Source organism: Arvicanthis niloticus, chromosome Y (assembly GCF_011762505.2).
Source record: "Arvicanthis niloticus isolate mArvNil1 chromosome Y, mArvNil1.pat.X, whole genome shotgun sequence".
Classification (NCBI taxonomy): domain Eukaryota; kingdom Metazoa; phylum Chordata; class Mammalia; order Rodentia; family Muridae; genus Arvicanthis; species Arvicanthis niloticus.
The window spans coordinates 4,208,700-4,230,283 of record NC_133431.1 but is presented as its reverse complement, the minus strand read 5'-3'; the positions used below and the strand labels follow the sequence as shown (position 1 = coordinate 4,230,283).

At 39.2% G+C, this 21,584-nt stretch overlaps 2 protein-coding genes across 2 annotated transcripts in view; both read left to right on the top strand.

The window, feature by feature from the left end:
• Positions 1 to 15,631, top strand: part of LOC143437367 (uncharacterized) — a 173,446-nt gene extending 157,815 nt beyond the window's left edge. Inside the window, exon 8 of the mRNA XM_076922179.1 lies at positions 11,395 to 15,631. Within this exon, the coding sequence (XP_076778294.1) occupies positions 11,395 to 11,750 (356 nt within the window). The 3' untranslated portion in view covers positions 11,751 to 15,631. The remainder of the gene's footprint in view (positions 1 to 11,394) is intronic.
• LOC143437368 (zinc finger protein 431-like) lies at positions 2,938 to 11,206 on the top strand. Its single transcript, XM_076922180.1, has 3 exons — positions 2,938 to 3,152; positions 9,690 to 9,816; positions 10,017 to 11,206. The coding sequence occupies exons 1-3, from the start codon at positions 3,093 to 3,095 to the stop codon at positions 10,079 to 10,081; spliced, it is 252 nt and encodes an 83-aa protein (XP_076778295.1). The 5' UTR covers positions 2,938 to 3,092; the 3' UTR covers positions 10,082 to 11,206.
• Positions 15,632 to 21,584: the final 5,953 nt, after the last annotated feature.

Here is a 21,584-nt window from a genome sequence, read left to right as displayed (position 1 = left end):
GGATAATATTGTCACAGTGGGACCATCAAGAATAATGGTGGCCACCTTAACCTTAAACCTGAGCCTAACCTTATTCTAACCCTCAACTCTTAATTTCCTAACCTCCTAAACCTCATTCTAAAAATTCTTATCCTAATCCTAACCATGACTGTCTAATCCCCTAACCCTAACTCAAACCCTGCTTGCTGTGGGGCATATTTCTTAATTACAACATTTGAAGTGAGAAACCCTTTATTAATCTTGCTCTTTTGAGATGTTCAGATTCACCTTTAATCTGGGCTACAGATTTTTTTGACAACATATATATATATATATATATATATATATATATATATATACATATATATATACACATATATATAAAGGACATTGAACAGGGTGGTGTTTTTGTTTTTTGTATTGGCCCTACTTTTTTATAAAACAAAGGTGATTTGTTTGTTTATTTTCTTTTTAAAACTGGTATTAGTAAGTACTTAATTCTTCAGAATTTTGGTATACACTGAAGATGAGGTGTAATATCCTGCAGCATGAAATCTACCAGTTCTTGTTTTTCTAATTTACCTTGTCCAACAACCTTTATTGGGACATTTTATTAAATAACCTTTCTATATACAAAGATTCATTCTCTCTACGATTTGAGCTATGTTTATCTACAGAACCTGTACTAATACAACTGTTGTTTTTCTCCACTTTTCCACTAATGAAAATGTGCTGGCTACCAATAGTGCTCAACTGTGTTTCCCTTATGTTTCTGGCTTTTCTTCAGGGTTGATTGATACCTGTCATCAGGTGGAAGGAAGCTGCAGTTTCCCTGAGCCCATCATGAAGCCACAAAACAAGACTCTTGTTTCCTAAAATCCCTCTTTAATGTTAATGGTGTTAACATTCTGTCTAAAACTCTACCTCATTGTTACCTGGTGACAGCCAGGTATCCTCCCCACAGCTTTCTCTCTTTAAAGAGAGATTGAATGTGTTCTATGGGTGTGGGGGGAGATGTGTGGTAAAGGAATGTCTCAGCAGACTCTTGACTCAGGCTGAAATATCTCTTCGCCCTGAGGAACCAGCCACAAGACAGTATAAGTATAGTATAGAATATAGTTTATTTAGGACATGGGAAGGGGAGTTAAGAGGGTAGTAGAGGCAGAAAAAAGAAGAGATAGGCAGAGAGTAGAGAAGTAGAGGCTGGGTATGAGCATGTGGGGGGGGGGAGGGAAGAGTCCAAGAGGGCAAGAGAAAGAGAACAAAAGGTCAAGAGATCAAAAGAGAGGAAGGGGCAAGCAGCCACCTTTACAGGAGGTCAGGCCTACCTAGCTGTTGCCAGGTAACTATGGGGAAGAGCATACCTGGCTGCTGCCAGGTAACTGGGGTGGAGTTTAGACAGAATGCTAAGAAATAGCTGGGGCATCCTTCCTCTTGTGGATCAGATTGATACCTCCACTGCACCCTGAGTACTGGGCTATGGAAGCTGTTCACCTTGATTACATGAAGAAGAAGGCAAGTGCTGTGAGGAAAGCTCAGGTAAGGTCTGGAGTCAGGTTCTGGTAACTGCAGGATCAGTGCTCTCAGAGGGGAGGAGCAGTCAGCTGGACAGCCAGAGCTGGAATGCTGGGTTCTCCCCCAGGGCTGGGTGGGGTGAGATTCCTCTTTGAAGACAGAAACAAAAGCTAAAGGAGTTCAAACCCCTCCTGAGATCTGGAAAAGTCTGACCCTGGTGTGGAAGCACACTTTAACCTTGAGGAGTGGTAAGACTCACTGGCCTATCAAGGCTCCCAGGAAGACCTGCCAATCAGACAAGGAGGCGGATTCTTCCAGGTGCCATTTTGCAAGTTCGCTGTGCCTGTGCAGGCTTGAATGGTCATCTGTGCCCTACTCTGAGCTCTGTGTAGGGTGCTGTGTGGAGACCTTGAAATTGAGTCATGGTGAGCACAGGATCACTGCCCACAATGGGTAGGGGCAGGCAGCTGAGCAGTGGGAGCTGGGGTACTGGGTCCTCTCTGGAGCTGCATGAGAAGCATCAGCCAGATGTGACCACCTGTGAGGTCCCTGTTGATGCCACTCACGTGTTAGATTAGAAGGTGACCTCTGAGTAATGTCACTGTCATGGCTGATTCTGAACCTGCACAAAACATTTGGACCAGTTGCTTTCCTGTAGAAACACAGGTGGTTTCTCTGACTCTGCAGCACATGTGTCCAAACCCTTTTGTCTTTTATAGAATACATTAAGAAGACAGGTATAGCTGGGCAGTGGTGGTACACTCTTTTAATCTCAGCACTTGGGAGGCAGAGGCAAGCGGATTTCTGTGTTTGAGGCCAGCCTGGTCCACAGAGTGAGTTCCAGGACAGCCAGGGCTACACAGAGAAACCCTGTCTCAAAAGAAACAAACAAAAACCAAACAAAGAAGACAGGTATAGCCCGGCAGTGGTGGCTTTTAATCCCAGCACTTGGGAGGCAGAGGCAGGGGGATGACGGTGATGGAATAATGATCAATAATCATGTTAATCAATAATCAATACTACTCGATGGCCAATGATCAATACCAGTCAATAACCAAAAGCGATCAATAATCATGATAATCAATAATTGATAATCGGCAGACCGTGCTAATCAATAATCAATAGTCAATACTAATCAATAGCCAATAATGATAAATAATTGATGGCATTCACCTTTAATCCCAGCACTTGGGAGGTTGAGGCAGGCAGATTTCTGAGTTCAAGGCCAGCCTGGGCTACAGAGTGAGTTCAGGGACTTCCAGGGCTACTCAGAGATAGCAGCCGGAGACTACATTTCCCATAAGGGCTGGTGCCAGGATGGCAATTGAAGAACTAAATGCGCACGCGCAGCAAACTCAATCCAATATGGCATCTGGCCTTTGAACTACATATCCCATGATGCTATGAGGAAAAAGAAAGATGGCAGCCGGCAGGAGACTACATTTCCCATGAAGGCTCTGGCCCGGCACACAGGCATGATGTAAGGAAATCCCAACCTGAGCTGAGTGACTGCACCAGGAGACAACTGCTGCCACTATCACAGTCCGGGAAAATCACCCCTGTCCAGGTGGCATCCTTCTGATGTCACAGACTGTGCAATGCAATTCAATTGCCGGCGCTGGGCTGCTCCAGACTGGGGAGATGACCAGAGCTTCCAGGTACAGTGGCAGGCGGGCCTATGGACACGCCCCCAGACTTGTAGGAAGGAGAACTGTATAATGTTAGGCGTTGTTATTAAAAGACCCCCAGGAGGGGAGACCCTCACTCTAGTCTCCAATAACTGGCAAGACAGCAAGAGGCTTTATTTCGGGAATCATCCAGCTGAGGTCCAGACTCAGAGCAAGGAGTGTCGACCTGAAGGCCAGGGGGAGAAGAGTATTCAAAGGAAAAAAACCACAAACTAGGGGGGTGAGGGGGAAACCAAGGAAGGTTATCATAAAAATAGTGGGCAGTCCCAGCCCATCATTCAGTCGGTCATGTGGGAAACATCTTGTCCATGTTTTTCTCAGGAATTGAATCTTGCTCAACCATATACTTTGTGGTCAGCCAGTTCCCAGAACAACCCAGCTGACCTGTATTTTTAGTTCTGCTTTTTTTTTTTTTTTTTTTTTGTGGTCAGCCAGTTCCTGGAACCTGGAGCTAGTGAACTGTTTGGCCTACATTCTTGGCTCAGCTCTACGGGGTCACACAAACTTTTCATACCCTTTATAAATTTTTATATCTTTCAATTGTCACTTGTTCACCATTTTCGTGTGGACACAAGGGTCACCAGTATGTGTGAAACTGACCACCGATGGACTGTGATTACTATTCTGGGCTTTCATTTTAAGATCTAAAAAAAAGTACTTAAGTACAAGCATGGAGGTACACGCCTTAAATCCCAGGAGATGAGCACCAAGCAGATCTCTGATTCAAGTCTTCCTGGTACAGAACATGTTTTAGTTAAAGAAAAGCTTAGATACATGCAAAGTATTACACATGTATTACCCAGAATTCAGGAGACAGAGCCATTCAGACCTCTGAGTTCAAGGTTCATCAACTGAGTAAGATCCAGGACAGTCAAGATTAGGCAGTGAAGTTGTTGAAAACTAGAAAGCTGCTGCTGATGTAATAGAAGGGGCCATGTTCCAGCCCCAGCAAGCAGAGGAACTCAGCAGCTTTGTCCATGTGGCTTTGGGAGGAAACAATAGAAGGAATGACTGAGACAATTGATGCTGGTGGGCTGTAGTTAAAAAATTAGTGGTGATGAAGGAGAAACCAGCATCACTGAGGTGAAATCTTGTGGTGAGTGTTTTCTGAGAGGACAAAGAAGCTGTGTTCCAGAGGTAGCCAAGGTTGTCCCTTGTAGTGCACCTGGAGGTTGATCTTGTGTGAGAATCACCCAGGTGGTATTGGTTTTTAGGCATAAATGAATCTGTCATGCAGAGCAGCTAAGGCTTGGCCTGGTGAAGGGAGTGTATAAGAGGAAAACAGTGAATCCTAGTTGCAGGAGAAGAACCCAGCATACTGAAGATGTTAGTCCCATGGGATGAGCTTAAAGAAGAGCAGCAGCAGTAAAGTGGAGTCAAGCACAAACTAGAGTGCTATAGAGGGAAGAGCTGGAGAAGTGACCCAATCTCTTTTGAGGAACACAGATGATCATGTGTCGATACCAGATACTGGAACAAGAAGCTGTAATATTGAAGTTACCTTTGAAACCCTAATATTTTGAGATTCCAGAGCTGTGGGGTACCTGCTCCAGAAAACAATTTCAGACAGTGCAGTAACAGATAGTGAGGCAGGTCTTTGGACAAACTACCTTTTCTACTGCCGTGCATGGCTTGTGGTTGAACAGGAGCATCTTTCAATAATCAGGATCTCAGGCACAAAGATGAGTTTGTAAAGCCCAATCAATTCTGGTTTGGAGAGTGCACAAAGTCCACTTGAGCAAACATCCTATGACAAGCCCACCTTGTCAACAGCCAGTCAAGGAACAACTGCAGGGTTTAGCTACATATAGATAACTAATACACCTTACAGAGGAAAAGTTAGTCTACCTATCATGGTTGTCAGATGGTTTTGCCCCCTTGATTGGTTCCTGCTAATTATGCCAGTCATGCAGTTTTTAAAATATTAAGCTGATGACCTGCATGTTAATGTTCCAATCTTGCTGTAACTGCAATAAATACCCAGCACCCCTAGACTTGGTTGGTCACTTTCGATCTCATGTGAGGCTGACTGGTGAGAATCCTTATTACAGAGTTTATAATAAAGACCTCCATGTGTTTGCATTACAATAGGCTCCTTGTTGGTCGTTGGGGTCTCTGTGACTTGGACATAACATATTAGTGCATTGACTAGAACCCCAAGACCCCCAGGACTCCCAACTTAAGGATTGAAAGGCCGGTTTTTAATATCCACCATTGTTTCTGTGTCAGTGGCTTGCCTGCCAGATATGAGTCTGTGTGCCTTGGTTTTCAGATTTTTCTTGAGTATCTGTGGAGAAAGATGACTAAATTGAACATGGAACCCTGCTATAGTGGATACGCTGGAGAGTCACAGCCCCAAAGTGCTTCAAAGATGTTCCAGAGACTGGTATAGTGGATGGTGTTTCTCTGGTCTTAAGTTCTGGGAAGGTTAGAGCAGACTTGGAACCCTGACAGGGCTCACACTTGCCATCCTGTCTTCATTTTCTCCTTTTTCCAAGTAAAGGAATCTGCTGGGTAGTTTTTACTGCCCCCTTGTGGCTGTCTATTTTGTGTGTGGCACTTTGTTATTCCCTCACTGAGGAAATGAGACAGACTCCATCCTAATCGATTTAGTTACTAGCCGCACACCTTGGGTTAAATCCTTCTAAACAACAGGACCTAGACCCATTAACTAGTCCATGACAGAGAGCTCTTCCAGACAGCATCCAGGGCAACATCAGTCTCTGCCTACCTTATTTTACAGGGTAGAAAGACAAAGACCTCATTTCCCACCTCCTGAACTACCTTCTGCCTAGTTCATATGTGACTCTGTAGTTTTGAACTTGCAGCTGTCATAAGTTCGAATTTTGTTCTTCGTCGATTCTAACAAATTTAGCATATCTTCCTTGGACCAGAAATCCTGTCCTTTGTTGATGGATGTTTCCAGGTCTGTGGGAAAATCTGCTTTTCTGTCCACCTTCCAGCTGTTTTAGCCTCCTCTTTGGTAGCACTGGCCTGGGAACCCCTGGGAACTCACCCCAGGTCAGCGCAGCCTCTGAGCTCCCCATTCCAGTGTATCCTTCCCTGCTCTGAGCCAGGTGCCCTCCATATTTTGTCCTTGTTCAGCCACAACTCCAAGTCCCTCATGGGGTGGCAGGGGCTCCTGTAATTGATATGGTTAAATCATTGGTTTTGTGTTGTAACAACTTCCTCATTTATTATGGTGTCTGTGTCATAGTTGTCTTAAATTCTCAACATTTCAGAACTACAGTCATCTGAAGGACCCTCAATCGAGGGCGTGCCCTCATCAGAATGGCTGGTTGCTATGTCTGTGAGAGATAGTGTTGATGATTGATTAGGAAGGCTCTTCCACTGAGGGTGGCAATATCTCTAAGCAAGTGGTCCGGGGCTGGATGACAGAGCAGGCTGAGCATGAGACAGTGAGCAAGCAAGAGAGCAAGCCAGGAGACAGTGTTTGTCCATGCTTTTTGCCTTCAGTTTCTAATCTAAGCTCCCAAAATGATGGACTGTGATCTGACAGAATCATGTACAACAACCACTTATTACCTGAGATGCTTTTGCTTAGAGGATTCAATCACAGCAGCAGAGTAGCAAGTTAGAACAACAAAATTGTATCAAAGGGTTATTTTGGTGCTGGACAGAACCTATGTTGTAGATTTCTTGTGGACAAGAACAAATTTTGGGTAGAATGGGATTTGGATTGGTTGGTGTCTTTAACTCTCCACTGGGGGTCCTGCGTGACTGCAGATGTGGCCTCTTCAGCATCCATATCTCACTGCTATGCATCTCAGCTAAGATCAACCCCATAGACTCCTTGTTACCTCCAATTCATGGTCTCTGGCACATTCGAAATGTACCCTCTCCCTTCCTCAGACAGCTGCAGATTTTGATTGATTTTCCCCCTCTGGCCCTCTGTGGACCTTCCTTCTTGTTTAGCTCCTTTGGGTCTAAAGAGTGTAGTGTGGGTTTCCTTTATTTTATGATTACTATTTACTTGTAAGTGAGTACATACATGCATGTGCTTTTAGGTCTGGGCTACCTCACTCAGGATAATAGTTTCTAGTTGTATCCATTTGCCTTCAAAGTTCATGATGTCCTTGTATTTTATAGCTGAATAGTTTTTCCGTTTGTAAATGAACCACATTTTCGTTTTCTTTTTTTTTTTTTTTTTTTTTTTTTTTTTTTTTTTTTCGAGACAGGGTTTCTCTGTGTAGCCCTGGCTGTCCTGGAACTAACTCTGTAGACTAGGCTGGCCTCGAACTCAGAAATCCGCCTGCCTCTGCCTCCCAAGTACTGGGAATAAAGGCGTGCACCACCACCGCCCGGCTGAACCACATTTTCTATATCCATATTTTGATTGAGTGACATCTGGGATTTTTCCAGTTTCAAGCTGTTATAAATAAAATGGCTATGAACTTTGTGAAGTCCCTACTCTAAGTCCACTGCCTGCACAGAGTCCCTCTATCCAATATCCTCTGTTTCTCCTTTGAGAAGGTGTGGGCCCCTGGGTATCTCCACACCGCAGTGCATCATGTCTCTGCTGGGTTTAGTTCATCCTTTCCATTGAAGCCAGATGTGGCAGCCCAGTTCAGAGAGCAGATTCCAAAGATAGACAGCAGCTTTAGGGACAGCCTCTGGTACAGTTATTGGAGGACCCTCATGAAGACTGAGCTACACATCTGCTACATATGTTCCAGGGGCCTTAGTATAGACTGTGTGTGTTATTTTGTTTGTGGATCAGTCTGTGTGTGTCCCCAAGGGTCCAGGTTAGTTGAGTCTGTTGGTCTTCCTGTGGAGTCATTCCTATCTTCTTCAGGGCCATCAATCTTTCCCCCAATTCTTCCATAACAGTCCCCAAGGACCATTCAATGTTTGACTGTGGTTCTCTGCATTTGTTTCAAGTCAGCTGCTGGGTGGAGCCTCTTAATGAACAATTATGCAAGGCTCCTGTGTGAGAGCATAACAGAGTATCCCTAATAATGTCATGGATTGGTGTTTATCTATAAGGTGGGTCTCCAGCTGGGCAATTTTTCATTGGCCATTCCCTCAGTCTCTGCTCCAGCTTTAACCCTGCATTTCTTTCAAACAGGACATATTTTATTCTGTGTGTCTACTGTGTTGTACTTGAAACTGATTCTTCAGCTTTCTTCTCATGCTCCCATACATTCCCCATTTGTTCTCATTCTCTATTTCCCATAAGATACAGTATAAACATTTGCTATTCAATGCTAAGCAATTTTGCAAGCCTGGTGGTTTTATATTTTTAACTTTATATCTTTTGTTTATTGTTTTCATGACTAAATTTCTCGGGAAAGCCCTTTCTCTGCTGATACTAGATATAGAAACCACAGAAGCCACCTGACATGTTTTTGTAAAATAGGCACATGCTTTTGTGCAGCTCGTCATCCACATCTTCAATTTTAAAATTCAGCAATATATATATATATATATATATATATATATATATATATATATATATATTCTGTTCTATTTCTTCTCCGGATGGTATATGTTCATGATATCAATACTGCCCAAGGCTTCAGACTCATTGGATTCCAGGTGTATGTTGTTCTGCCTTGCTCTTGTGTTTGTTGTGAAATTTTGGAATAAATAAGAGTATTGTTCCTGTGTGCATGAATATGAATATCATGTGTCCTTCATCTTTACTGTTATCGGAAGATGGCCTCAGTCCTCTTGATCTTGAAGAAATGGGTAGTTGTTGATCCCCATGTAAATACTAGAAATTGACCACCATTATGAGGAAGACCAGTAACAGCTTTCCACTCCTGAGCTATCTTTCCTACCCTATGTTCCTCATTTCTGATCAACATATACATTACTAATATTTTCATCTGTCCATTTTTAACTGTTTAAACATGCATTTCCTTCTAGTAAAATCTATTAATGTTGCTGTTTAAACTGGTTCACGTCATGTTTTTGCAAGATGAAAACTGAACTGCAGTGAATGTATAATTCTTCATAGGAACTTCAGTAAAGAACTGTGAGTTCTCTCTATCATTTTTGTTTCCTTTGTTGATTTTTACAGGGGAGTGAGGGTCTTAATATGTAACTTTTGCTGTCCTGCAACACATCACATAGACCACGCCAGCATCCAGCTCAATGATATACACCTGCCTGTACCTCTGCAATTAAAGACATGAGCAAATACACGCAGCTTGCTCATCATTTTTGTAGTTAGTAATTGTTCATACAGCTTTTCAGATGTGTTCTCAGTACTGTTGATCTGTTTCCCCCTGCATATCCCTCTCAATTGCCATTTGTGTTGCAAGGCTTTATCCTACTCAAAGGGATCAGAAGTGACACAGGTGAAACTTGTAAATCAATTTCCTTCTAAAATAACAGAATGATTAGATTGTAACTTCTGTTTCAAGAAATAAGTGGAGGAAGCACCAGAATTACATTATTACAATGTCTAGAAAGTATCCATTTATTTACAGTGATGTCATGATCATGTTTTGTGTTGTACACATGTGTGTGATATTTTAGGATGCAGTGACTTATGATGATGTGCATGTGAACTTCACTGCAGAAGAGTGGAATTTGCTGGATCCTTCCCAGAAGAATCTCTACAAAGATGTGATGCTGGAGACCTACCGAAACCTAACTGCTATAGGTAACACTGTGAATTTTGTTTTGCTTTTCAAAATAATGGAACAAGTGGTTCTTGGTTATTGATGATCCTCTGTTATTTCAATTAAGAACAAGGAAGATTGAGCTGAATAAATCATGTTCAGTGCTGTCAAAATTCACAGTAACTTGCATTTTACCTAATTTCCAATACTATATCATTCATTTTCTGGTACTGTGTTTTAGGTTACAGCTGGGAAGATCGTCATATTGAAGAACAATTTCAAAGTTCTAGAAGGCATGAAAGGTAGTTTTCATGTGCAACCTGATACAAATATGCCTGTGAGGAAATTTTAATGTGTTCTGGAAGCTCAGAAGAAAAGCAAGTGTGTAAAAAAATCAGTCCTTTAAGTATAGCTATGATTATGATATTCTCACACAGCCATGTTCCTCAATGTCAGTTATCTGATTTATGTTTGTAAGGCATTCCTCTAAGGAAGAAAACATGGAAACAATGCCTTAAGAGATACCTTTAATTGATATGTAGCTCCATTAGAGCCCTGCTGTGGGACTACCAATCAGAATAGTCTCATAATACTTAGATGGTGCACATTGAATAGTGATAACTATAGATCCAAAGCTATCCAATAAGCAATAATCCATGGTAAATTTTGTGATACTCATATTCCTGTAGTGACATTTCTAAGTTTATTGAGTGGTCAGTTCGTGAGAGTGAAGAAAGTTGTAGAGAAAACTTAATCTATATAAAACATGTTTACAAGAACAAAATGTCTAATGGTGTGAATTCAATTTGGAAAACTTTCACTCGTTCTTTTTTTAATGGGTATATCAATTGTCAGAATGGATAAAACCTTGTGAGCATAGGGATGTTGAAAGAAGCAACGTACCTCTTTCTACTCCAAAAAAACCAAGAAGATATGTAGTATTCTGCCTTTGGTAGACTTTCTGAATATGATAGACATTTGCAATTAATTGGTTTTCTGACATTACCGGGAAAAGCCCAAGTCACACTGCAGAAAATCTCTATGGGTACCAGAATTTTGGAAATTCTTCTGTTTGTCCTGGCTCACAGTGCTCCTGTGGTGTGATTCACACTACAGAAAAAACTAAGAAAGCAATCAGTGTTTTAATGTCCTGATATCTTCAAACATGTGAAATACATCATATAGAAATCTCATATAGAAAAAGGAGGCTATAAATGTGCGCCATGTAATAAGTGTTCTTAACATCACAGGTATATTCAAAGAGGTAAAGCAACCCACAGTGAGCAAGTACAACCGTGAACATCAAAGTGATAAAACCTTAAGATCTGAGTGTTCTTTTATTATTAAACCAACTGTAATATTTATTCATATTGTTAAAATGATTGATCAGGCTTATGAATATGGTAAACCTTTTACATGTACCCATTACTGTTGCAGGCATGAAAGAGGTCATACCAGAGAGAAACCTTATGAATGTAACCAATGTGGTAAAGCCTTTTCACATCACAGTCATCTGCAAAGACATAAAAGATCACATACTGGAGAGAAAAATTATGAATGTAATCAATGTGGTAAAGCCTTTTCATGTCACAGTGGTCTCCAATATCATAAAAGAACACATACTGGAGAGAAACCTTATGAATGTAATCAATGTGGTAAAGCCTTTTCATGTCACAGTGGTCTCCAATATCATAAAAGGACACATTCTGGAGAGAAACCTCATGAATGTAATCAATGTGGTAAAGCTTATTCATGTCAGAGTAGTTTCCAAAAACATAAAAGAACACATACTGGAGAGAGGCCTTATGAATGTAATCAATGTGGTAAAGCCTTTTCATGTCACAGTGATCTCCAAAGACATAAAAGAACACATACTGGAGAGAGGCCTTATGAATGTAATCAATGTGGTAAAGGCTTTACACAACAAAGTCATCTCCAATATCATAAAAGAACCCATACCAGAGAGAAACCTTAGTTAGGTAATCAATGTGGAAAAAAACATTTATAAGTAAAAAGGTTCCAAAGACATAAATGATCACATACTGGAGAGAAACTATAAAATGTAATTCATATAGTAAAAGCCTTTTCACAAGGTTTTTGTTTCCAAAAGCATAAAAGAACCCATATTGGAAAGAAACCAATGAATGTGATCATTGTGGTAAAAGCCGTTCCATAAGGATTTTCCCCAAAAACATAAAAGAACCCATATTGGACAGAACTATGAATGTAATCATTGTGCTAAAGCTTTTGCATGTTCCACTAATCTTGAAAACAAAAGCTGGGCGGTGGTGGCGCACGCCTTTAATCCCAGCACTTGGGAGGCAGAGGCAGGTGGATTTCTGAGTTCAAGGCCAGCCTGGTCTACAGAGTGACTTCCAGGACAGCCAGGGCTACAGAGAAACCCTGTCTCGAAAAACCAAAAAAAAAAAAAAAAAAAAAAAAGAAAACAAAAGATGCCATATTGGAAGAAACCTCATGAATGTGAACAACTTGGTAAAGACTTTTCACAACTTTAGCATCTCCATTATTATAAAAGAACAGGTACAGGAGAGAAACCTTATGAATGTAATCAGTGTTGTAAAACATCTGCAAGTCACAGTCATCTGCAGTGACAGGAGAGACCACACACAAGAGAGAAACCTGCTTGAATATTAACAATGTGGTAAAGCGTTTGCATGTCATAGTTCTTTACACATACACAAAGAAATCACACTGGAGAGAAGCCTCATTAATGTAATCACTGTGGAAAAACTGACAGTTCACTTTTATCTGCGACTACACAATAGAACACATTCAAGAGAGTGACTCAGTGTCATCAAGGTACTAAGCCCTTGCATGTCACAGGCATCTCCTGATACATAAAAGAATACATAATGTAGAGAAACTGCATGAATGCTATGTATGAGGTAAAGACTTTTCATGACAATGTACTCTCCAACTACTTCAAGTGACACAGTTTTTAGAGAAACCTTATGAATGTAACAAATGTGGAGAAACCTGTGCCTATCACTGTAGTCTCCAAAGACATAAAAGACCACAAATTGGACAGAAATCTTGTGAATGTCATCAAGTTGGAAAATCCTTTACATGACACATTATTCTCTGAATACAAAAATCAACACATAATAGAGAGAACCCTTCTGAAAGTAATCTATGTGGTAAAGCATCTGCATGTCCTAATCGTATTTAAATGCATGAATGAATTCATAGTAGAAATGAACTGTGATGATTTGAATATGCTTGTCCCTAAGAAGTGACAATTTAGTATGTTTGGCCTTGTGGGAGTAGATATTACTGTTTTGAAGGAAGTGAACTCCTAGGGTGGTGGTCTTTGGAGCTCCAGCCAGTAAAAAACAGACTTTCCTAACAGTCAGCTGGAAGACAGTCTCTTCCTGAATGCCTTCTCATGAAAATGCAAAACTCTCAGCTCTTTCTCCAGCATCATGGCTGCCTGCATGCTGCAATTCTTCCTATGTTGGTCATGAACTAAAAACTTGAAAGTGTAAGACAGACCCAATTAACTATTTGCCTTTAACACAGTTGTCTTGGTCACAGTGTCTCTTCTTAGCAATGGAATTTCTATCTGAGACAGAAGTTGGTACCCCAGACTTAAGTGTTCTTATTGGTAGGCCTGACCATGCTTTTGTTGGAAGCAATGTGGGTTTGATGTTGGGTTTGTATATGCATTAAGTGGAACTTCATGGGCCATGCTAGTAGAACACATATGTACTGAGGGTAATTCCAACTTTGTATATAGTTTTTATAATGCTTTGTTGAAGAATGTTGCTGTGTTTTACTCCCATCTGAAGGTAAAGAGGTTTATTTTGTTAATTGCATTGACAAAGGAAGTCTCAGGAAAGCCAAGCATAGCTTTTGGCCTGTGTTTACTCTCATGGTGATTGTTTTGATCATGATTAGAAATCTTAGAAAGGAAAAATATGAAATGTTAGCTTCAAAGAGAAAATCTCACCAGGAAGTTGAATGAAGCTAAATATTGTGATTAAGGATCCACAATGTTATTAAAGATATGGCGATAATATGGCAAGATTTTATCCACCTAAACATATGGATGTGAAGTTTTATGAATGAGAACTATATAATGTTAGGCATTATTATTAACTGGTTTATTGTTTTTATATGGACATGAGGAGATACAAGTATGTCTCAAATTGACAGTGGACAGATTGTGATTGCTATACTGGGTTTTCAATTTAAAATCTAAAAGAATATATTTAGGTCCAGGCATGGTGGCACATACATACCTTAAATCTCAGGAGATCAGAATCAAGCAGATTTCTGATTCAAGTCATCCTGGTACAGAACACGTTTTAGGTAAAGAAAAGCTTAGGTATGGGCAAAGTGTTACACATGCATTACCCAACATTCAGAAGACAGAGCCATGCAGATCTGAGTTCAAGATTAATCTACAGAGCAAGTTCAAGTACAGCTGAGCTTAGGCAGTGAAGTTGTTGAAAAATAGAAAGCTAACGATGTTGTAATAGAAGGGGCCATGTTCCAGCCCCAGCAAGCAGAGGAACTCAGGAACTTTGTCCATGTGGCTCTGGCTTTAGAGGAAAGAAGAGAAGGAATGACTGAGACAATTGATGCTGGTTGGCTGTAGTTAGAAAATTAGTGGGGATGAAGAAGAAACCAGCATCACTGAGGTGAAATCTTCTGGTAAGTGTTTTCTGAGAGGAAGAAGTTGTATTCCAGAGGTAGCCAAGGTTGTCCCTTGTGGTGCAGCTTGACTCAGTCCTATGCAAGACTCACCCAGGTGGCACTGGTTTTAAGGCATGGATGTTTCATGCAGTGCAGCTAAGGCTTGGCACCATGAAGGGAACATGAGAGGAACACAGTGAAGACTGTTGGTCACAGGAGAACCCAGCATGTTGAAGATGTCAGTCCTGTGGGATGAGCAGAAAGAACAGCAGCAGCAGTTGAGTGGAGTCAAGCAGAACCTAGTGTACTACAGAGGGAAGAGCTGGAGAGAGACCCAGCTTCTTTTGAGGAGTGCAAAAGATCATCTGTGGATCCCAGATACTGGAACAAGAAGCTGTAATTTTGAAGTTACTTTGGAGACCCCAAGAATTTTAGATTCCTGAGCTGTGGGATACCTTCTCAGGAAAACTACTTTCAGGAAATATAATCAGCCAAAGAGAAAGAATTCTGCTGCAGTGAGCAGGGAAGAAAGTAGTTGGATATCTGAAGAACACTTTGACATCAGACATGAAGATGCAGAGTTTGGAGATTTCCTTGCTGGCTTTTGGTCTTCTTTTGGCCCAGTATTTCCTCACAATGGTGATTAGGAATGGTGACCTGTATCTTGTGAATTTGGATGGATATTATGTGCTAAATTTATGAACATATAGGAGATTACAGTTACATGATTAGAATGATCTCAGAAGAGACTTTTAACTTTAGACTTTTAACATTTATGAGACTTCTATAGATGATGGGGACTTTTTAATTTGAACCTCACATATTTTGTATTATGCTATTTTTAAATATGGTCCCCATACACTCATGTGTTTGCACAATCATATGAGGGCCAGGCAGTGGAATGTGGTAGTATAAATATGCTTGGCTCAGGGAGTAGGAGGAAGTTATGAGATGTGGCCTAGGAGGAAGTGCATTACTGAAGGCTTTGAAGTTCCATCCAGTGCAGAATGGGCCTTCCTACTAGCTCTCTGGCAGACAGTCTCTTCCTGGCTGCCTTTGGATGAAAAAGTAAAACTCTCAGCTTCTTCGCCAGCATCATGTTTTCTTTCATTTCTGCCATGCTTCCTGCTACGATAAAAAAAGACTAAATCTCTGAAACTGTAATCCACTCCCAATTAAACTGTTGCTTTTATACAAGTTAACTTGTTCATGATTTCTCTTCATAGCAATGGAAACACTAAGACAGAAACCCTGTGAGTATATTTAATATGGCCAAGCCTTTGCACAATTCTCTAGTCTTCATTATCATGAAAGAATATGTGCTAGAGTCTAAACATGCCCCCTGTGACTCAGGACATGTCCCCTGGGTCTTAAGCATGGCCCCTGTGACCCAGGAAATGCCCTGTCAGTCTTAAACCCACCCTCTGTGACTCAGGACATCCCACAGAGTTCTAATGGACATGTTTAGTATAATGAAGCATTTGCACACTTCTATAGTCTTCATCATTATGAAACTATTCATACTGGACAGTGGTTACATACTGTGCTAAAGCTTTTACATCATGGGGTCTACTGAGATCCAACACAACTCAAACACAAGACAAGGTAAATGATAAGAATTTATTATAATCAAGTCACTGCTGATAAATCAGGGCCACAAAATTACATTCAGAAGCTTAGCTGCAATACTCAGCCTCAGCCTCAGCCCCACCCCGAACCAGAAAGTTATATAGCATCCAAAAGTCAAAACCACAATGTCTTGTGCCAAATGTGTTAAAGTCTTGTACTTCCTGATATCTTTATAAAAGATTAAACTCTTTAGTAAGTAATCAATCTATTAAAGACTTTGTATATTACAATAGTCTTTGAGCACCTTCAATAATATCAAAAGTAATCTGTGATGACAAATAATTTCTATGATCTTACCCAAAACACATTGAGTTATTCAAGGTTATTGGTTATGTAGAAAAAATTTGACAAGCGTCAACCATCAGTTCAAAGTTTACGGTGTCTCTCTATTTTGTTTGCACTTACAAACTCATTTGTATATACAAAGGCCACTTTTTTTTTTCTTTTTCTTTTTTAGTTAGTCATGTATCTAACAACTATGCTGAAAGTGTTTATGAGCTCTGGGAATTGCCTTTGGGAAGTTTTAGTTCACTTGTTTTTTTACTATGTATCATCTGCAGATAAAGATAATTTTACTTCCTCCTTAAACTTACAATTTAATGTTAACTTATTTAAAATTAAATGGTAAATTGCAATATAGGACTTGAAATATAGGACTAGTTAACATTAAACTGTAACTTGCAGTAAAGGACTAGTTAACATTAAATTGTAATTTCAATATAAGACTTAACATTAAAATTTTGGATAGTATTTTGAATAGATATAGAGAGAATGGATCACCTCTTCTTTGTGAATTAGTGAAATAAATTAGAATTTCTCTCCATAATTTAATGTTGCCTATAGGTTTGCAGTAAAGTGACATTATTATGTTTAGGTATGTTCCTTGCATTCTTAATCACTCCAAGAATTTTATCACACAGTGTGGTTAAATATTGTTAGAGAATTTTTCATCATCTAAGAGATTACAACTTTTTTCTTACACTTTAATCACATTATGTTGAACCATCCCTGCACCTCTTGAACGAAGCCTACCTCATTGATCATTGTGAGTGATCTTTTGACATGGTTTCTATTTTATTTTATTTTTTCTGTCTTATTAAATATTTTTACATAATTTGGTTTTAAGGAAAAATTGGTTTATAATTCCCGTTTGTTACTGAGTCTTTATATTGACTGGATATTTGAGTAACCATGAGTACACAAAACAAATTTGCTAAAGTTTTTTTCTTTTTCTATATTGTTGAATACTTTGAGGAGTATTCCCATGAACTCCTCTTTGGAAGTCTGGTAGGATTCTACCCTAAAATTCATGGCCCTGGGCTCTTTTTGGTAGCAGACTTGTAATGACTTCTCTTTTTCTGGATGTTTAGGCAGTTTGAGTTGTTTCCCCTTAGTTTGATTTAACTTTGGTAAGAGAAACCTATTGAGGAAATTTTCCTTTATTTTTAGAAATTCCAGTTAGATAAAGTTGAGGCCTTTTAAAACTATGTCATTACCATTGTTTAGATTTCTTCATTGTCTGTTATTTTGTCACCTTTTCATTTTAGATTTCATTAATTTGTATATTCTCCATCTTTTCATAAGGGTTTGACTATCTTATCTAATAAAAGTCTCAAAGGACCAATTTCATGTTTCCTTAATTCTTTGCATTCTTCTCTTTCTATTTTTGTTGATTTCAGCCCCCAACTTGATAATTTACTGATGTCTAATCCTTTTTTTATTGCTCACTTGTTTCTGTTCTAGAATTTAAAGCATGCTGTTGAATTGTCAGTATGAGAGCTCTCCAGATTTTTCATGTACGGATTTTTTGCTAAGACCCTTCATCTTAGAACCAGTTTCATTTTCTTTATATTTTGTAAAATTGTGCATGTTTCATATTCACTTGCATTGAATTCTAGAAAGTCTCTAATGTCTTCCTCTCTATGTTTGTCTTAAGCTATTTTTCATTCATAGTGAGGTGTTCAGCTTCCATGAGTTTGTAAGCTTTGTGTTCTTTCTGGTTTTGTTGATATCCAGCTGTAATCCATGGTGGTCTGATAGGATTCATGGTGTTATTTCAGTTTTCTTGTATGTATTGAGGTTGGATGTGTGTCTGAATATGTGTTCAGTTTATAAGTAAGTTTCATGAGGTGCTGAGCAGAAGGCATATTCTCCTATATTTCAGTAGAATGTTCTCTAATTATCAACTGGACTCATGTTCAAGTTGTCAGTTAGCTGAAATATTTCTCTTTTCGGGGGGGGGGGTGTCTGGAGGATTTGTCCACTGGTGAGAATGGGGTATTGAAATCTTGAAACATAAGTGAATGAGTGTTATGTGATTTTTGTTTTAAAACAATTTTTTTTAAATGAAGGTTGGGGACCATGTGTTTAAAGTATAGATGTTAAAACTTGAAATGGCATCTTTGGTTATTATTTTTTTCTTTAAGGAATTTGTAGTGTCTTTATTTGATTCTTTTGATTAATTGTTTAATATCTATTTTGCTACATTTTAAGATGACCACACCAGCTTGCTCCTTTGGTACATCTGTTTGGAATATCTTTTTACATTCCATTACCTTGAATTAATGCCTATTCTGGGATGTTGAGCTATATTTCTTGTATGCAATTGAAGGATAGATTTTTATTAGCATCTATTCAGTTAGCCTTTGTCTTTTTATTGGTGAACTGTGGTCATTGATTGATACTGAGAGAGTCAATGAACAGTAATTGTTAACTCCTTGTATTTTGTTGTTTTTGCTGCTGCTTCTGCTGCTGGTGGTGGTGGTGTTGGGGTATTTGTGTGCTTTCCTTTCTTTTGCAGATAATACAATATTATTTACCTGTGTTTTCATGTGTATTGCTAACTTCCTTGAGTTGGATTCTTTGTATATAACTTTGTGTAAGTTTGTATGTGTAGATAGATATTGCATAAATTTGACTTTAGCATGGACTATCTGATTTTTTCCATTAATAGCGATTACACTTTTTTTTTTTTTACATATAATTTCTGGGCATCTGTAGTTTCTGCAGCATATATGTCCAAGCCCTTTTGAAGTTTATAGACTCCAGTGAGAGGTCATCTGCAGGTTTAATAGATCCTTATTTATATGTTTGATGGCTTTTGATCTTTGCAGCTTTTAGTATTCTTTCTTTGTACTGGATGTTTTGATTATTATACAGGAAAGAGACTTCATTTTATGGTCCATTCTGTTTGGTGTTTTTATGATTCTTTTACTGTGATAGGTACCTCCCTCCTTATGTTAGGAAATTTTTCTTCTAAAATTTTGTCACCAATATTTTCTGAGAATTTGATCTAATATTCTTCCTCTAGTCCTAGTATCCTTATGTTTTATCCATTTACAATCTCCTAAATTTTCTAGATATTTAATGTCAGGAAGGTTTAAATTTAACATTTTCTTTTTGTGATAGTTCCATCACTTCTATTGTATCTTCAAGGCTTGAGATTTGTCTTCATCTCTGAATTCTGTTTGTGAATTTTGCCTCCGTAGTTTCTTTCTGCAGTCCTAAAGTTTTGTTTTCATCATTCCCTCAGTTTGTGCTTTTGTTATTTTTTCTATTTCCACTTTTAGGTATTAAACAGTTTTGTTTCCTTTTACTCTTGGTTTGTTTTTCATGGCTTTATTTATAAGATTTGTTGGTTTTCTCCACTTTTTTGTTTGTGTTTTCCTGGCTGTCTTTGAGGTATTTATTGATTTCCTCCAATTGTTTGTGCTTTCCTCGAATTCTTTTTTTTTTATTAGATATTTTATTTACACTTCAGATGCCATCCCCTTTCCCCATCCCCCCCCTTAGAAAAACCCTATCCCATGCCCCCTTTTCCTTTTTGTATTTATACATTTTTTTAAAATAATATTAATCATAAGCATTAGTTTGGAATTGTTTAATCAGAGGTGTAACCCACTGACCAACCTAGATATATCTACTATCTTTGACTGGTGGAGATACATGAATATCTGCCTCCCTGTCTCCCCCCTCTTTCTCTCTTTCATCACCTACCTTCTCCTATCCTTCTTCTCCTCCTCTTCTTACTCCTTTTCTTCCTCTCAGTACTCCTCCTACCTTAGCTCCTCCTACACATCACCCTTCCTGTTAAAATGAAACTTTTCTCTCAAAATACAATTAGAGCATAATTATGCCAATTTGTACCAGTGAGGTACAAGATAGTCCTAATACCCAGTCCATCATTTTGTTGACTAACCAGCACCTCTGTCATCTATCCTAACTAAAACATTTAGTTCTGAACCTGGCTTTAGGATGAATGTCAGCAGACGACCATCCACTCAAATCTTTTCTCTTACGGTAAATAGCTATAAGTTTTCAACCCTGTCAGAAATCCAGAATGACTGAGTTAACTATAATTGTGGGAACCACAAAGCATAGCTTCTAAAACTTAGCCAATTTATAGAGACCTCTGAACACCTGAAAAGCCCCTATACTACCGAACGTTGGAGCATCAAATCTTCAGCCTTCTGGGCCAGAATCATCTGACAGACCTTGGTGATGCAGGATTATTAAGGACTGATTACTCTGTCTAGGCAGATATAATCAGTCGACTCTTCTGCATGTGTGTCCTTTTCTGGACAGTAATTTGTCTGTCGATGGAGAGAGGCAATTCTTGCCTAGTGGCTGTTACCACACAACTGGAGTAACTCCAAGGATGCTCAATTTCTTCTTAGAATCCACGACAGGAAGCTGTCAGGAGCAGACAGGTCTCTAATCAATATGAACATTAATATATAAATATTTGTAGCATCAGTTCTATGGACTTCTGATGTTTTGAAAACCAACTATCCATGTAAGGTAACCTGGACTGTTTTCCGTTAACTCCTCTCAGCTATTTCTAAGTAAAATATGGAAAACACCCTAACAATAAACTCAAAAATATGAATTTGCTATAGTCCCTTAACTCGTAGGTTAACCGTCCCAAATCAGTTAAAAAAGTTAAAAAAGGGCTGGGTCTAGGCATTGTATTCCTGAATGTGTTATACAGGCACAATGCCCATGAGTGTATTAATATTCATCTCATTTTTATATTAATAAGAAGCTCGTACCAATGAAAACCTTAAATTTGAGATCAAAGTAAATTTTGTACCATTTAAGAAATTATAACTTCATCTTGATTATAATTATACATATTTCTACCAGTAGGTTATGGCTATGCAGTAAGTCCTAGCTAATCCCCCCTGTTCCAATAAAACCACTACTTGTCCCTAGAAAGACAGACCATTATTAATCACATTAGTCCCCAAGCTCAGGGAATAGGGGCGCTGACTCTTCTTTAACTTCTTCAAGCTGATTAAGGGCGTTGAGATTTTAGAAAAGGGGTGGGGAGGAGAATAAGTTGATAAGCCTCTGATGCTGTGTCTTCACTGAATCCAGATGGAATTCCAGGACATCAGAGGTTTGGGCAGGTCTGCTCAGTATGCTTGATGAGTAGATACACCAAGGCTGTGTATTCTGCAATATATACAATTCTCAGAACAAGTTTTAGTATCAAGAAAAAAAAAATTTCCCACCCCCA

What these genes read in the sequence shown, in the direction of transcription:
- LOC143437368 (XM_076922180.1), top strand. Translation starts at nt 3,093, where the DNA reads ATGCAATTCAATTGCCGGCGCTGGGCTGCTCCAGACTGGGGAGATGAC. An exon ending in GAGATGACCAGAGCTTCCAG is followed by an intron (nt 3,153 to 9,689) that starts GTACAGTGGCAG and finishes GTGATATTTTAG; the next exon opens with GATGCAGTGACTTATGATGA. An exon ending in CCGAAACCTAACTGCTATAG is followed by an intron (nt 9,817 to 10,016) that starts GTAACACTGTGA and finishes ACTGTGTTTTAG; the next exon opens with GTTACAGCTGGGAAGATCGT.